The sequence below is a fragment of the Anticarsia gemmatalis genome, chromosome 3 (genome assembly GCF_050436995.1).
Source record: "Anticarsia gemmatalis isolate Benzon Research Colony breed Stoneville strain chromosome 3, ilAntGemm2 primary, whole genome shotgun sequence".
NCBI lineage: Eukaryota > Metazoa > Arthropoda > Insecta > Lepidoptera > Erebidae > Anticarsia > Anticarsia gemmatalis.
In genome coordinates this window covers 7,603,185-7,622,048 of record NC_134747.1, presented here as the reverse complement: position 1 = coordinate 7,622,048, position 18,864 = coordinate 7,603,185, and the positions used below count along the sequence as shown (strand labels likewise).

The following is an 18,864-nucleotide window of genomic DNA, read 5'->3' as shown; positions in this document are numbered from 1 at the left end:
ATATAGATAGGTATTATTATATTTCATTGACAAATAACAAATTACCCCTACTCAGTACACTTGCTGATCTCTCTCTACATGGAGTTCAGTAAACCTTTAACCTAAATAAAATATTGTTGGTCCTTCCTCCTATCATCTTCGGACACTATTTGAGTACACACGTCGCAAGACAGATGCAATTTTATTAGCATAGAAATCATCCACACTGACATCTGTAAACATAGCTGATCCACTGCTCCTTCGAGGCAGCCGGAATAACGGTCTGAAGACATTATTATACAGGGTGTAAATTGCACATAAAATAAAAACGACAATAAAAAAACTATTAGAAATAACGAAGTAGTAGAACTAGACCTGAAACAAATAATTGTGAAATCCTCAAAGTTTGCTCTACATCGGAATCGAACCCCGACTTAGTACGTAGCGCCACGGCTCATCAAGCAAACGTTCCATTTCTATTCCCGGAGCACCCTAAACACTTGTACACCCAGTGATGTTAATGTTTATACGTTGAATTGAGATATATTACGGAATTAAAGTTTTATACTTTTGTAAAAATCCTATATGTCACATTATCCCATTACTTCTTTGTTTCATAATGAGAGCCAAAACATTTTTTGCTACATTTTGTGTCTCTGTCATCAGTGTCACTGTCATTAACACTGTCTTCTGTCATTATTTGCGCCATTTCAAAACAAACCAAAACACGTTAAAGTCTTTCTGTTGGTAGCGGCAAGTTGTTTTATTAATTAACGAAAAATGTAATTAACTACATCAAAGTTCACTAGTCATATTAGTTTTCCTATTTCTTTCTTATATTAGATTCCAACATGGAACTCGAAATAAAGTTAAAAGAAGCCAGCAGTGGTCTGAAATCTGTGCGGGCTACAGAGCGCAAGAGAAATGCTGAGGGCCTCAAAGAATTTCTTACGAGAAATGCTGTTCCATCGTTGTTATCTGACAATACTTTGTCAAGGAAAGGATACTCTTGGAACCACCTTTTTGACGATATAAACGAGTATATACTGAAGGTAATACATAACTTTTCATGATCACATTTATCTTTAGATCTATCTGCATGTGCACTAACGTCTGTACATATACATATATTAAGTCCAGTACTTGTAAGGCCGTATTATAGTGGAACCTACTTGGAATAAGTTCAACAGCAACTTCATCTAAATGTCCAGTAAATACAGTTTTAATTATTATTTCTTCATTAAGAACAGTAAAGAAAATTCTGTTGGCACTATTTTAAGTTCAGGTAAACAGAGAGCTGTTTCATATTCCTGCCATGCACACAACAACAAATGGCTTTTTAAATATTATGTTTTGTTCCAGGAAACTGAGAAGTATGAGACATCTAAAACATATGAGAGCACTACAGGCCCAATGTGTGCTAGTCTTCTACATCTATGTGTTGCAGGATCAATAAAAGGTTATCATCTATCATTTTATTAAATTGCCTTATAATATTATAGAATTAAAACTTGATTTATCAAGGATATAATATGTATAATTGAACAGAAAAATAGCCCCATAAAGCTTTAGACAGATATAGGTAGAAAAAGGGAATGAAGGCCTTTGCCCTGCAGTGGGACAATAAGGGTTTATAATTATTAAAGATGTATGTACCTAAAGCTTTTAACACATTGTGTTGACTGTTCTCTTATGGGATAAATTTATGACAATGGTGTAGCTGATATATCTAGTTTTGGCACATATCTTTGCACACAGCAGTCATATTTACAAAATGATTAGGAGGAGTAGGAAACTGCAACACAAAACCATAATATATTCAGATTATATTATTAATATCTTGGTATCTCAAATCTTGGGAGCAGATTCATGTGACATTTTTATGTATATCACTAACATAAAGAAGTATTTATATTAGCTTTATGTTTCTACTTAGTTAGTTCTTAATGACCATATATCAGGAAACCAAGGTGTTTGTACATTCCTCTTAGTCAAAATCAAGCATAAAATATATTATTTTAATACCCAACAATAATTTAACACATCTTTTGTTACAATACAGGGAAGGCACATGTAAAATGTGACAAAATAATGGATATGTGCCTCTTTGTACTGAATGACAATCGTCTGAAGAAAGCTATAGGAGATGGATTTTTAAGTTTGCTCTTCAAACATGTATTGCCATGTGAGTACTACTTAGGGTACATAACACCAAGCACTTGGAAAGGTGAGTGAGATATTATTTGCTATTATTAAGTATTTTAACAGATAATTAGTAGATTTATTAGGGGTTGGCAAAGAAAAAAGAATCCCATTTGCTATGATCCCTCCAAACTCTTTTGCTTCATGTAATTCTGTATCTCTTGTCATACTTTTTGAGGGACATCATCTATATAAGGAAGGAGAAAATAACTTTGAGAAATCTATAAAGTTGAGAGCTGTTTTTTTTTACATGGCTCATCTTCGCATTTACCAGTGAGATTAGAAAAAAAATCTTTCTGTGTGACACCTGTTGTGAATTTCCATATACCTATATACTTCATGCATTACTCTCATACAAATGATTTTTTTTTCAGGTTTGTTAGATGCCAGCATAGCTGCATGCTTTTCGAGTCATTCAAAGTTGGACAACTTTACAAGGTTAAGATTAGTACTTCTGGTTTTGAGGAGTGGTAATGAGAGTTCACAGTTTGTGAAACCTGTTATAGACTCTATGCCTAAGTTAGAGCAGTATTTTGCTAAAGTCTCATCGGACAAAAAAGTACAAGATGTTATAACAGAAATAATTACATTACTTTTAGAAATGGTAAGTATTTTAAAAGGGGTTGTGTTTTTGCTATTGTTGAATACCTATTAGCCAGTAGCCAGTAATCAAACTTACAAATTTTTGATAGGCCTTTCTTACATTATAGTTAAGAGTAATTATAAATAAAGAAAATAGTATTTTTAAATGAAATTATTTGTAGAAGTTTGTAACTATAAAAAACTAATAAACAGACTGTAAAATGTAACAAGTAAAAATATAATAAACCTTAAACTATGTTTTTACTAAAAAACTTTCGTTGTTTCAGCTGTCTGCAGAATATCGTTTAACTATGTGCCATTTCGCCGAAACCATGATCCCATCAATATTAAAATTTTATGATCAAAATAAGGACCAAAAGAAAAAGGTAATATATATATATATCAGCAATTTCAATAATAATTATCAATTAGTACAAAAAAAAAATACATAAGTATTGAACACAGTTTTAAATTCTTTATATTGCTTTTCACACAAATGCACACAAGATTACTCCTTTTTCTCATAGGGGTGATATATTCATATGGTTTTTTGTTTCAGTCAATGCTGTTCAAATGTTTATACCTGTCTGTGGTGCTCCACCACCCACAAGGAAGGCACCAGAACGAAGAAGGCAGCTTGGCTGACAACTGGGAGCAATGGAACAAATGTCTGAACAGCATTACAGAGTTAATATGTTTGGAAGTGGGCTATATGCAGAAAGCTAGGAGAACCAATGATAAAATGGCACATAAGCACTCTTATTTCCATGATCTTGCTGCATCCATATATTTTCAGGTAAGCATTAGATTGTTCAAGATTAGTAGATTTTAGGTTGGCTTCATTCCTTCTGATAAGTATTGGTTAGTTTATATGTTGGAATTTTGACAGTTGTAACACACATCCATAAGTTGTGATAGTATCTCTTAATCTTTTTTTACAGATATTTAAACAGTTGGAGAGAAGTGATGAGAATGAAGTTGAAAGTTCATCAAAGAGATTGAGATTAAATTTTAATAAGAACAAAACATTCCTAGATATTGTTAATGAGTTGAACCAGAATCATTTACCATGGTAAAGTATACAGACATACACTTTCCATTTTAATAACTCCTTACTGAATTGTCTATCATATTTTATTTTGGTAATATAATACTAGATAATTAATTGCCGAATGCGAAAGATACAGTTAATAATAGCTTTTAAAATTAGTGAGCACACAAAATTCCGCCGCAAAAAAACTGCCTGCCTATTTAACCGACTTTAAAACAGGAGGAGGTTCTCTTGTATGTTGACTGATTGCAAATTCTTCTTTCCAGGTTGGGTGTAATCCATGTGTATATCAAAAATTATGGTAGCAGTGTATCTGCGCAAGATTACTTAGTGCTACTGAACAGTCTTCAAACAATCTTGTCCAATAACCCTGGCAACTTGGACTGGGACATGTTTGAGGGTCTCACTTGTTTAGTGCTGGACAACTTATGTAGATTGACGTATAAGAGCGATGAATACGACAGCGTTGTGATATCGTTGTGGAATTCTTGTATTAGGTGAGAAATAACATATTAAAAAAATAGATTTTAAAGTACAGGCAGTGTGATATCTTCCATATGAATACAAGTATTTAGACCCACAGTACTTCCGTCCCGACCCGCGCCCGACACTCATCCGTTTTCTCTGTGAATTGTGTTTGAGAGGAACATTTAATTACATTATACATTATTGTTATAAATAGTCTGAGTCCTTTTTGAGAGTCTTGAGTCCTGATTAATATAATAAAAAAATATAACCTTCATTTCAGAAATTGTTCATCAACCACTACTGCACACAAAGCTGTGCATGTCATAGTACAACATTTATTAAAGCCAGACACAGTGAAATCTCCACAAGTACAGAATCTGATTAAAATGTACATAGACAATGATATACTTGTCACCACACACAGTGTAACAAGCTTGAACAAAATATTCTATCACTGCTACAGTAAATGTAGCTCAGAAGATTTTAGAACTAAGTGCTTCTCATGGCTCACGTCCAGTGATATTATATCTATAAGTGTTACTAATATTACAGAATTACTCTTAAGGCTTATTGCAAATGAAAATATGAATATTGCACTGAGCTACACAGTACAAACAGAATATGAAAGATTACGTGATATTTTATTCAATTCTAATGAAAAATGTATCCTGTTCAGTGAGTTTGAAATCGATAATTCAGAAATAGTAAGGCAACAAGAACAAAATCCTAGTCAGATTGAAACAGTTGATGTTTTAGAAAACAAAGTACAGGAATATTTAGTAGCAGCTCTCGTAGACGCTGTGCCAAAACTGAGACAAAAAGATACAGACTTATCACATTCCATTAAACTAATTCACATTATTGTTTCATACTTGGATACCTTTCTAAAATATAATATTAAAAATCGAGATGAAGTCGAGTCTATGGCATTATATTCCTTGTCGAAAAGGGTCCTCACTGCTATGTTTTCTGCTTTAAATACGATGTTGCAAAGTAACGCACAGATAACCATTAAAGTTACCGCTCTTCAACTTGTTAAAGAACTTTTGCTTACTGAGTTCGATGGACTGATTACCAGTATGCTTCGGTCTTCTATTGACGGAGATCTGTTCCATGGCATCAATAATATCTTAAATACAGAAGTGCAAGCTAAAGATAACGATATATCCATTGACGAAGATGAAGATGAGATTAATTTTGATACATTGAAACACAATTGTTTCTATGTGCTTGCTGCTTATTGTAGGAAAGAGACAGAATATCGAGAAGAAATATTAGGACTTATATTAAGCGATGGTGTCTACAACTACACTACAGATTTAAATTGTATATTTCAAACATTGAATATGTTAACGGATTCTAAAGTAGAGGAACCGCCTTTTGGTAACTATCTTACTCAAGATTTACTTCAAAAAGATTTATTAATAAAATAAAACCCATTAACGTCCCACTGCTGGGCAAGGGGATCGTCCCGGAATGAGGGAGGGGTTAAGCCTTGAGTCCACCACGCTGGGCAAATGCGGGTGGAGGACTTTGCATACCTTTAAGAACTGTTTCAAAGAACTCTCATGCATGCAAGGTTTCATAACGAAGTTTTTCTTTACTGTTGAAACAATTTATAAATACTTATAGTTATTTTACATTTCAGGTATGGTCTTCACGATGTTACAATGTATGTGCCAAAAACTATACAAGAATGCTAAAGCGTCCTTCGGAATACTAAATATTTTAGTGAACATAATAGACAAGTTGTGTTTAGACGATAATGTGAAAAAGGACAATAGTTTCATAATGATCAAGAGTTACTTGCAGTTATGTGCCGACATGTATTACCCACCGAGGGTCGCTTCACTAGTGTACGAATGTGCCGCCAAACTCCTCGTAGTGAACGGCAAACAAAATGATTCTATAGACAGAGCGTTCGAAGGCGCTTTCATGAACAAAATTAAAGGGAACGTTCACAGTATGCGGTTATATTGCTGTTATTTACTTAAATTGATAAATGATCGTTGGAAAAATGATATTGAAGGATTTGCTTCGGATTTGTTGGAGATATTTTTGATTGATGTAAGTTTTTATTTACATTCAATACTAATTGAGGTAGTTTATCAATAATGTGATTAAGTATAATGTTCAAATCTCTTTCAGGTATCTGATGATAGCAATCCATTGGTTCTCAAAGACGAGTCTGACAACAGAACTTTTACAGTACTACACTGCTTACTTGCACTGGCGCAGTCAAACGAATCCACAGTCCAGAGTGTAATACTACAAGTATTGAACTTGCATAAAACCAAATCTTTGAACAAAAACATCATAATGAAAGCTTTGAATCGCATTGTTAAAAGTGCCGGCATAGAAGATATAAAGGAATATTTGAATCACCGCATTTTGCCCGTCGTACATTTTTGGTTTACAAATAAACATAGCGTGAAGGATTTGCCGATAATTGCGTTCGGTTACGATGATATTGAATTGTTTATAAGTAGACATAAGGGGTGGTTAGTTTCGGGACATGTATTGTGGTATGCTAAAGGAGATGTCACTGAGAGTGAATTGCTTCATCAGGTTACGGATTCGGGGACTATAGACGATGTACTTGAGGTAAGTAATAAGTAGCAACCTACAGAATTTGTTGTTATTACCTATTGAGATTTTCATAAAATGGTGTCAATATTACATATATTCAATTATACTTAGTTTATGTTCCATGTTTTTTAACTTATGACAGAGCCATTGCTGGGCTAGGGTTTCCTCTCATACGAGAGAGAAGTGAAGCCTTGATTCGATGTATCATGATCATAAAATAATGGCCTAGTAATGGATATGGCTCCAGAAAAATAATAGTATTTTTATGTTTATTATGTTCGCATTTTTAATTTTCAGGCGTGTTTTCCGAACATCATTGCGCTCTCATTACCCTATATTGCGAGCGAGAAATATCATGTCGAATATTTCGAGTTTGATAGAAGGCACGAATATAAAAAGGCATTAGAAAATGCAAACAAAATGTTTAAAGTTACTTGTAACATATTACAAAATGAACGTTGGAGCAGCTTACTGGTTGAGAACATTGGGGACTTGTTATTGCTAGCAGCATCTCATATGAGGGATTATGAAGATACGGAACAAATGTTCGAAGTAAAATTATCGCAACAACGTCAAGACTACTGTTATCCTAAGAGCATATTTGGCGCTATACTTCAATATTTCGAAGTGAGTGTTTTCTTAAAATAGTTTATGTGTGTGTCAGTGAGCAGTTATTAATTAAATTATTTGTTTAATTACAGAGCCTGATAGATGAAAATGTAATACAATATCTATGCAGAGAACAGACAATGACGATTATAAAAATACTAATTAAATTGTGGAAAGCTGTCTTGCAAGAGCCTATATTTGAGTGGAAGGTGTTAGCTTTGCACGCCTATGTAACATTCTTAAAGAACATCCCTCTAGGGTTTCCTTCCGATGCTTTTGTGTGTAACTACGCGTGTAATAGTTTCACTTCAGCTATCAAGAAATGCTGTGATAAGAATGAAATGAGGGTATTCGTGCGCGGGTTGAGAATTGTATTCGATTACGTCCTACCAGAAAAAGCCTCTGTGATGCGGAAATCTTTTCTTGAACTATTACCAGTGTTGATAATTAAAAAAGAAGAAGGCTACGCACAAGAATGTTCGTCGTTTTTAGACTATTTGTTAAATGATATGAAACATTGTTTAGAGAGTGAAGATGTGGTTGATTTTGTTAATTCGATGTCTCAAGGAGTTGTCGATAATGGGCCTTGTAACAATTTAACTTCGTTCAAAGAACGACTGAGAGGTCATAGGATCAGTTTAAATCGTCCCAGGTACATACAAAATTATGATCAAAGATTTATTTGCAAACACTGGTACATATGGTCGCCCTGGATTTAAAATGTTATTATTAAAATATTTTATTTTTTAGCCACGAAACACTGCTCAATGTTCGTCAATTTTTAAGCTGCAACAACCATTTTATAAATGAGTTGCAAAGCGAATTGGATCCAAAAATGTTCTCCGAAGATTGCGAGACAAGTTTGATACATCAAGTAGTTCATGCACTTTGTAATATATTGAAGTCAAAATGTGATGAAAAGGTAAGTGTTAATAAACATTACTTTATTAATGCTAATGGTGGCATGGATAGATGTATGGATGATTGTTATTCAATCACACCAAAACGACTGACAACATCCTGAAGAAACTTGGCTATGTTTAGGCTTATTTACCAGGACACCTATACAAAATTCCGATCGGGCCTCTGTCCGTGTCGTAACATAAGATATAAACTATGAGTCCACGTTAAAGAAGTCGCGGGCAAGATACCGTTTAAAAAAATGTTTAGTATTCGAATTATATCCTCATTAACATTTTTTACCTTTCTTTTGCAGACAATGATTGAAGCCTGTAACTGTTTATCGGAGATCTCATCTTACGATTTAAAGACACTAGTGACGGCACCGCCAGCCGACACCGCGTCCATTACTAACGTGGACCCTAAGTACTACTTCGCACAAGTGACCGTGGAAGCGCTCCTGCAGGTCTACTTCGACGAAGATCCCAACGTCACTCATGATGTCGCTGAAACATTGGTTAATCTGCTCAAATGTGTCAATGTTGAGGATATTACAGGTATAATTGCCATAATTGTAATACATACATAAAATAATACCTTCTTCCCATAGAGGTACGCAGATATCAGAGAACTCCATTTGGTACTATCGTTACAAGCTCATCTCTTTTGCTTTGTTCAAAATTATAATACGATAAATTTGATTTAAAATAAATTCGATGCAGTATCTGGTTTGATGTGGATGCATCTTATGGGAAGGGAGATTAAATCGGGTCTACCAGGCTGATGTAGTTCACATTTAAACTGCCATTTACAAAGACCCTTTAAAGTATTTTGATTAGGTATAATTGATTGAAACCATGCCAAAAATATTTGTTTCTATTAACTTTTTTGACTCGACATTCATTGAAACTGGACGTAAATACAACTAGCAAACACAATCGTTGACAAAAATATGTTATAATTTCAGAGTTGGAAGACACAGATAAACAGTTACTGAAGCCACTATCATCTCCTGCGACGGTACCGAATGACACTCAAGTGGACGGCGCGAAGTTTGAACAGTACTACACAATGTTCCCCGACGGGATATTCCTCAACGCACTGCTCAATGAGAACAAAGACGACTGGGTCAAAGAAGTCACTTGCGTCCTTTTAGAATTCGTCAACTCGTCTACTAATTACGTCAGTAATTTACAAAAAGTCTGCATTTTGAAGGTACGACCAAGTTATTTTTAATACTATATTTGATGTTAAATATTTTTTATTTATTTGTATCGAAACTAATCGGTAGTCAATAAGGCCAGGATTTACGGCTACCCAACACAAAATGTTGTCACAAATAAGCTAGCTGTTTTCATCACTCTACATTTCGTTGAGTTCTAACTTCTTTTTGTGACAAAACATATAAAATAAGATCATACAAAATACCTACATAACAGCATACCCCATTTTAAAACTAACATTACAAACCTTTTTTTATTTACAGTCACAAGTGTGCCGCAAAATACTACCAGCTCTCATAGGTCTATTACTAAAATGCTTGACGAACAACGAAACACGTATCAAAGCATTCGGCGAACATATAAACAAGTTATTTAACTACATATACGAACAAACGTTTGATAAAAAGTTAGAGAACAGCGGCGACAGTGCTGTCACGTCCAGTGCGGCTGAAACATTGACTGATGGACATAAAACTATAGTGCAGTATATGATTGAAATTGTGAACTTTGTGAGGATTCAAAGAAACTATTATGCGATGCGGTGAGTAATATAATAAATATTTTTGGATAACTCACACACGGTCGTCCGATTCCAAAATTAGCAGAACTTGAACCATGGTAACCAGACGACTGATAAACATACTAAAAACTTCTGAACATATACTTACATATGTAGATAAATTGTGACTACTATTTTTATCTAGCTTCATACAGATACACATGGAAACGTTCATGCCTGTATTTACCTTTTAAATGCGTACACGTACGCGTATTTATGTAACATAGAAGATTTCTTATACAATAGGTATACTTATTATTATGGTTCATTTACTTTCCGACCGTTATAATTTTCAAAATGCAATCATACCTTTCAGTGTTAGTTCCCATTCAAGTTGCTTAAATATTTCACAGGCCGGGTAGTCCGAAAAAGAGTTTAAATTTCTTAGAATTGGAATACGACAAGGTGGCATGGGCGGCGGCTGTGGTCGATCAGAACTGGGCGGCGATATACTACGGAGAGCTGTGGGCGGTGTTTCAGAACGACGGCCTCTCGCCGTGTTCGCCCGAGTCCACCACCAGCTTGCCTGGCGGGGAGAATCTGCAACGAATATTTAGGAAAGTAAGTACACATGATACTAATAACTGACTTGGTCTATCGCCCGTTTTCATCTTATCTTTGATTACTGGGACATCCGTTATATGTAAGTATATAAAAACTCCATCTTCCGGGCAGGCAAGCAGAGACCAAATACCGCCATGATGCATGATCCCTACAAACTTCTTGTATATCAATACGTCATTTTGTCATACAGGATTCTATTTTATTAATTCTGTAGATTTCTTCTAAATAATTTATTTATAAATTAATCACTTTTCAGTGTTACGTATCTATTGGAGAAATAGACGCAGTGGAAGGTTGCGGGACCGCGCATTTGACAATGGAGAACGAAAAACGTAAACACCTAATAAATTCGGGACAATATTCTGACGCACTGTTGTTGCACGATATCGCCCTATCTTGCGGAGGGCAGACCGATCTAGACTTGCAATATGGCGTCGTTAGGTCACTGCACAAGTCTGGCATGCATCATCTTGCACTGCGCTACATCAAGTCATTACCAGAAAATGATAAGCTAAACGATGTCAAATATGAATGCTTGGCATTCCTTGGTAAGTTACTTAACAAACAGACCAAAATGTTATGTGATAAGAATTATGCTGTACCTATAATATTACTCTCATTGTTAAGGTGATTGGAGTGATTTCGTAGACACACGAGAATTAGAACAAAGGTACAAACAGAAGAATTGTAATCAAAACTCAGTTGTGAAAGCGTTCCAATACGCTTGCCTCAAAAATTGCTTGCATATTCAAGCAGCTCCCGAGTTTGAAGACAAACTGCTGGTACCCTTGAACAAAGCTAAACTGGCAGTCTCGAGACTATGTCATAATCTAAATATGGAGAACTGTCAGAATATTTATAAGATTTTGGAAAAGTTGCACATGTTTAGAGATATGGAGGACTATTTCTCAGTAAGAAGCAATCGTTCGCAACTGTCGGAATTGCTATACCGATGGGATGTGGGTAGTTTGCCACAGTTTCATGATTTCAAGCACATTGAGTCGCTGTCATCGCAACGTGTTATGTTGTTAGAGCACGCGGCTAAATCTCACAACAATCTGATAAACGAAGTTGTAGCCTTGCAGATACAGTATGCCAGTAAGTAAAATTACGAATCTTATTATTTATTTATATTAGAAATAACTTTTGATTGTCTCTATAGCGCGGTCAGAAGTGACTAGCATCGTTTACCCTTTGACCGCCACGGTCGGCTATACTCGACAAATCAGAAAGCGCTCACAACGTTTTCGTCGGCAAATGTAGACAAAAATATAGCGTCGTGAGTAGGTTTTGATCTGTCGAGTATAGCCGACCGTGGCGGTCAAAGGGTTAATGGCAAAACGTGGATATATTACACCTTTGCCTACACCTACAACTATTACTGGCGAGATCTTATGTATCTATGTATGTTACTTTTGTGTCAATAAGATTTTCTTTCTCCTTAGAACTGGCTTTAAACAATAACAGAGTGCAAATGGCTCAACGCCTGTTAGCTATGGCGAAAAAGTCTCAGGTGAGCGAAGACATCGCATTAGTAGAGAGTGAGATATCCTGGGCTAAGGGACACAAGGAACTAGCCCTGTCTCTCATTAGAAATATCGTGAACAAACAGTCACTGGATGTCAAACTAGCTGCTGTAGCGTTACGGTAAATATAAATAGATATAAGAAAATTAGTTGTTTCCCATTAAGGTCTCTGTCCTTTTCTTAAAATAACGTTTCGTTTAAAAATTTGTTGAAAGGAGATCATCCGTTTTGGGCCTTTTTTAAATGTTATAAAATATCAATTCTGTTATAAAATGTCTGTCGAACAGTGGTACATGAATATAAGACATAGTATTTGATACTGCCTACACCGTGTCAAAATAAAATAAAGAAAGGTCACAAACTCCTTTAATATTTTACGAATTTAGTTTTCATGGACCATGATACCTCTGATTTGGTTAAATTCTGAATCCAGTTATTATTTCTTCGTTTTCAGACGATATGCTCTATGGATGGCTGATTCAAAACGCGACAACCCGAGGGACATTATCAATAAGTATCTACAGAAAAGTTTGAATGTATTAGGTCAAGAACATGTGGATGTGAGGTTGAAAGTGTTTCGTGATATCGCTAAATTCGCTGATGCTGAGTATAAACAGGTATTTAATTAATTATAAGTCTGTCTGCTTGGTTTAAATCCCGGGTCGGGTAGAGTGTGTATGTTTAACACTAGTTTCTAGACCTTGGGGTAAAACAGTTTAAAATAAGTAAATACATTTTCCAAAATATTATAACAATAAACAGTACAGTCGACAATGCTATTTACAAAACTTGCGATATTTTGTCTTATGTATTAGGGTAATAGGTGTAAGGGTGTAATGAGGTCATAAGTTCTTTTCTATTATTACAAGAAGTATAAAATTTTGAAATATTTTTAAAACAGTATTATCCTTTTTAAAACGATTTTTGTATTTTTTTTTAGGTCGTAACTTATATGAACTCATCGATATTTGAGAACAGGGTTAAATGTGTGGAAAACATGAAAGGTACAGAATCATCTTTAAACAACAGGCCTATGAAATCGCTATCCAAGTAAGTGCCTTTTTTTTATTACTGTTACGTTGCTGGGTTAGGATCTGCTTCCGAAATAAGGGAAGGGTTAAGCCTCGAGCCCACCAAGCGGGCCATTGGCCAAGCACAAATTCTTCATAATTGTAATGTTCTTGATTAATTGTCATTTTAAGAATATACTAATATTATGGATTAGCTATATGAAATACACTTATGTCCTAAACCCTCCCTCAAATTGGGAAGAGTTCCTTGCCCAGGAGAGACAGCAATGGATTAAAAAAACCTTATATAAATCGTTCAAGTTATATTACACACGTTATTTACGTTTCAGGGAAGAAAACCGTGCTCTATGTGCTAACAGACGGTTCAAAGAACTAGATGAAGCGGAGATCGCGAATACAAGAGCTGAGAGGGAGAATTTCTTACAATTGGCTATGAGGTTAGTTTATATACAAGCCTCAACATACATAGCCTTTGGGAATAAACCATTTACTTTTGTCAATAACTAGTTAATACAAACGGATGAATAGGATTTTTGGTTTTTACTACTTTCTTCGCAAGCTTTCGTTTTTTCTCACCCTATGAAGTTAACGAAAGTATGTTTAAAAAACCAATAGCCACGTTTAACAACGAAAACGAAACATAACCGCGCGTGAAAGAGCGCGCGTATAAAGGGTATGCAAGGGGCTTTCCTGCACGCTCCTAAGAACGTGCGATAGAGTGTACGTGTAAAGGTGGCTATTGTCGCCCAAGTCGTTCTCTAGTAATGCACGTAGCAATACATTTAGAGGATTAATTTTTATTTATTTAGATTATAAGGTCCTTCTAAGTTTTACCTTTATCTTTTTAGGTACTACTTGCTATCGCTCCAGCAATGCAACGACAGTGACTTGTCAGTGTTCAGAGTGATATCGCTATGGCTCGCCAACCGTGACTTTGAGCTACCTGCGAGCGATGCTGATAACTTCGAAGATCTCCTACACGCTATACCGTCGTGGAAGTTCGTCACTATACTGCCGCAACTAGCGCCGAGACTGACCAATGAAGATACGCCTTTTATTAACAACCTTAAGAAACTTTTGAGTGAGTTATTTATAATGTATAACATAATATCAACAATTATTTATGAAGTTCACAAGAATTATAGCTGATGTGTAACTAAAAATGCACTCTTAGGATGATTATTTTGCGGCAGAAAGAAATAGAAATCGTTAACTTCTATTTTTGAGTTATTTGCATACCTGCAATTTAGTTCACTTGGGAGTGTTTAAAAGTGTGTAAAATTTTAGTAATGACTTTGCAAAATCTAATGAGTACCTTTAGGGTCTCAGCACACCAATGGGATCGGAAAGGGATCGTAACCGTAACGCCTTTCGCCTCGCTGTCAACCAGGCGTCAACCTACCGTATGCACGTAACGAAAGCGTATCAGCAGCGCCTGTACGTCAACTCGGCTACGGCTAGGCGACACCGCGCTTACGCCTCGCTTATGGATATTTTCTTACTTCTTCAATAAGTTTCTCCCTTTGCATCGTTATTTTGTGTTTGAATCGAACTTAAAATTTTAAATAAAACATACGCGCAACACGAATGAAATACTCCTTGCGAATGGCGGCGTCTTTAGCAGGCAAGTCGCGGGAGGGGAAAGGGGAAAGGATGGACGAAGAGATGTGAGCTCGGGTACGGAGAGACGTAAGCGCGGGGACGGAGAGACGTAAGCGCGGGGACGATGAGCCGTAAGCGCGGGAATTCAAGTTCGGAGCCTGTTCCGAGGCGAGGCGATTACGTTATTATTCCGATTAATGTGCGTTGCAGTAGGGAGTTTAATACAAACCATTCTGAACGGCTCGAGGCGATACGGTGACGTTCCCTTTCCGATACCATATGTGTGCTGAGACCCTTAGATATAGCTCTCCAAGGATGAAAACTAAATTAAGTTTTGCCGTTTATAACATTGAATGTAATAAACTTTTATTTCTATATATTATCTACTTAACAAGTATTATATATTTGTAGAACGCTGCGCGGTGGATCACCCGCACCACACTCTGCCCATCCTGTTCTTACTGAAGAACTCAGACAAGGACAGCGTGATCCTGAACGCGAGCGGGCGGCACGGCGCGGGCCGCGCGCGCGACCAGGAGGAGCGCGTGCTCGCTGCACAAGCGCTTGTAGCCGCGCTCAAGACATGCAGCCGAGAACTTAATACTATCATCACGCAGATGGAGAGCGTGTGTGATGGTTTGTGAATCTATCTACCTATATCCCCCTCTCATATACGCGTTATCCATATTATCAATATCCTATTGAAAAGGACGACTTCTAATCTAAAAAATAATCTTATATTGGGGGCTTTTACGAACAAGCTAGAATAAATAGTGCTTTACTAACTATGAATCTTAAGCATAAGTATAGAATGAAACCAAGGATGGCATGACAATTTAGAGTTTAGGGTAGTGTCGGCGGTCAAATACTCTTAATGTTTCCTAAAAATATTCTTAAAATATAAAAAGCTAGAAAAATAAAACATTTCAAAGTTAATCTTTTGCAGCAATTATAAGCTTCGCCAATCACGTGCCGACTGTTAAATCGAGGGCTGATTCTCGGTCGAAACAAAAGATACCGGACGCGGAGAATATCCACAAACTGAAGAAATTGACCGCAGTGCCAGTGCCGACTGTCACGTTGCCTATCAAACATGACTGCAAGTACTCTTACATACAAAGTGAGTAGACAAATCGTTCCTTCATTCATTATTGGTATTCATGTTTTACACTGTTTTCAAAGCCATACACTCCCTTTAGACGTATCTATGAGCACACATCAACAACATACTTAGTACTTCATAAATTACAAAACTGAGTATTAACATTTTAGTATCATTCGGCCCTTTCTAAATCTGGATATAGGTCCCTCAGACTCAAACAATATCTCTCAAAAGAAATAAGTACTTACCTATTTTTTTTTTCATTATTATGTCTTATGTTTTTTAGCACTTCACTCATTCGATACGCACTACGAACTGGTGGGCGGTGTGAACTGCCCGAAGAAAATAAATTGCAGAGATTCTGCGGGGAAAAATCATATTTTATTAATTAAGGTAAGCAATACAAACATGCATATAACACTGGGTGATTTGAATTTTATTATATTAAAAACATATTTATTTTTAAGCAGCAGCAGTACAACTATATTGTGTTTATTGAAGCTATAAACTATCAAATGTTTATCAATATGTAAGCAGTGCGAATAAATCATTTTATTATTATTGTTATTTATGTTTATACAGGGTGGTGACGATTTGAAACAAGACGCGGTTATGCAGCAAGTATTCAACATTGTCAACACACTGCTTGAAAAGGATCCAGTCACTAATAGAAAGAAACTACTTATTAGAACTTATAAGGTAAGTACTTTTGTATTTGTATATTCGACACTTCTATCATGATTTCTTCACGCTATGTGGCAAAACCTTTAACCGGTAGAACTATTATTTTTGCACAAAATTTATGGGTTCTCGACCAAGTAATTAACTAATTTGTACGTTTTACGCGAAAACGTATTTAAAAGTCATTTTAAATATCTTAAGGTACTCAGTCGTACCAGGTGTAGAAAATATCAGTAAAGTTTGCTACAATTTCTTTAATTATATGATAAAGACCTATTATTATAGAACTGTTTTTTCCTTGTGTAATAGGTGGTACCTCTATCTCGGCTATCTGGTGTGTTAGAATGGTGTGAAGGAACCGTGCCTATAGGCGCGTATCTAGTAGGCGCTAATAACAGCGGTGCACATGGACGATATCGCCCTAAGGTAAATATTATCATGAATTCATGCGTAATTTTTCATTTTATGGACTTAGTAAACTGTAAAATTTAAGTACTTTTAATATTTAAAAGAAACCTTGCTGCGAGTTTGCGCCTGAGTACATAATCATCAGAAGTTAGTGCAAGTTAGAATATAATGGATATTTATGTTTTAACAGGATATTTCGTGCGATGCAGCACGAAAGAAGATGATTGAGTGTTGTAACGACAGTCATGACGATAAATTGAATGCTTACAAAAGAATTGTAAGAGATTTCAAGCCGGTGTTTAATTATTTCTTCACTGAACATTACTTAGATCCTGTCACTTGGTATGAAAGGAGACTGGCGTATACCAAGAGGTATGTAATTGTTTAAATTAGAGGCTAATGCCAAATTTAATCAAAATTATTCGTTGAGATGAAAAATTTACTAAGAAAAGGAATATTTTGGTCTACAATTTCCGTCATAGGCTCAATGTTGACGCAACTGACAGTTTTTTTTAAATATTTTTGTTATTTTTTTAGTGTTGCAACATCTTCAATGGTGGGCTACATACTCGGTCTTGGCGACAGGCATGTGTACAACATATTAATTGACCAGAAGACCGCTGAAGTGATTCATATTGATTTAGGTAAATAACGGTATTACTGTACAAATCTGTTAAGTAGAAATATTTTCTAATAAAATGTTTTTTTATTACAGGAATAGCGTTTGATCAAGGCAAAACATTGCGAACTCCTGAGACCGTACCGTTCCGGTTAACGAGAGACATTATTTCTGGGTTCGGAAGCAGTGGTACGGAAGGGATATTTAGACGGTAATAATTATCTATTTCAATAGGATAGAAGTATTATAAATTTTTGAGAGGTTGTCTTTAAAATGATTCTTATACAGTATTTTTTACAAAGGTTTATATTATTTCTTTGAATACTTTGGTACCCGTAAAAAATTGCCTGTTAGCTAACACCAAAACAGTGTATGAATAGTGTATGTAGGTATTACATTTCTGGTGTAAAATTGCAGATGTTGTGAGAAAACAATGCAACTGCTACGAGACAATCAAGAAACATTACTGACGATATTAGAAGTGTTGCTTTGCGACCCTCTGTACTCGTGGTCGGTGAAGACAGCGCAGCAGAATGCGCCGGCTGCCAGTAGAAATAATACTACCATGTGTAAGTTACTCATTAAATATCGCATAATACCTACCTGATTTTACTGTTTATGGTATTCCATATTAAAAGTTGACGCACGGCTCGGATCTTTTCGAAAAAAATATAATTGTGGGTTTATCTGATTTCTAAACATTTAATATTGTTAAGTTTGTTATATCTTTTCTATAAATTTTGCGTAAAAGAGTACTAACTGTCACATTTATAAATACTATCAAACGAAAATTTTATCCTTGTGTATGATTCCTTAATTTCTAAACAACTTTGTGCAGGTGCAACAAGTTCGCCCAGTGGTCTAGCCAAGCGAGCACTATTAGTAGTGACCAGCAAACTAAGTGGCACGGAGGACGGCGTCGCGGGCGGCGTGGCTGTGGCCGGGCAAGTCGCGCGCCTCCTACACACGGCCACCGACCCCTTCAACCTGTGCCGACTCTTTCACGGCTGGCAACCATACCTGTGATCCAAATTGTGCCTTTACCATAATACTTTTTTTAATTATCATGTAAAGATTGTTTCAATAATAATAAGTGGTTAATAATGATAAGCAAATAAATGATTAAAAATGCTGCTTCTATTTTAATAGTTATGTTTTTATTTAATAAT

The 18,864-nt window shown here is 35.8% G+C and overlaps 1 protein-coding gene across 1 annotated transcript; it reads left to right on the top strand.

Annotated features, from left to right (window-relative positions):
• Positions 1–707: 707 nt before the first annotated feature.
• Positions 708–18,841, top strand: tefu (Serine/threonine-protein kinase tefu). Its single transcript, XM_076136182.1, has 35 exons — positions 708–1,031; positions 1,342–1,438; positions 2,042–2,206; positions 2,556–2,785; positions 3,051–3,149; positions 3,323–3,559; positions 3,705–3,835; positions 4,081–4,311; positions 4,563–5,665; positions 5,931–6,349; positions 6,431–6,886; positions 7,169–7,498; positions 7,573–8,132; positions 8,231–8,402; positions 8,697–8,937; positions 9,348–9,595; positions 9,867–10,144; positions 10,516–10,723; positions 10,983–11,274; positions 11,354–11,824; positions 12,172–12,373; positions 12,707–12,869; positions 13,193–13,302; positions 13,613–13,720; positions 14,132–14,364; positions 15,297–15,521; positions 15,832–16,005; positions 16,274–16,380; positions 16,570–16,686; positions 16,978–17,094; positions 17,267–17,448; positions 17,614–17,720; positions 17,792–17,906; positions 18,113–18,264; positions 18,534–18,841. Exons 1-35 carry the CDS (start codon positions 831–833, stop codon positions 18,719–18,721), a joined length of 8,469 nt encoding a protein of 2,822 aa, XP_075992297.1. The 5' UTR covers positions 708–830; the 3' UTR covers positions 18,722–18,841.
• The last annotated feature ends 23 nt before the right edge of the window (positions 18,842–18,864 follow it).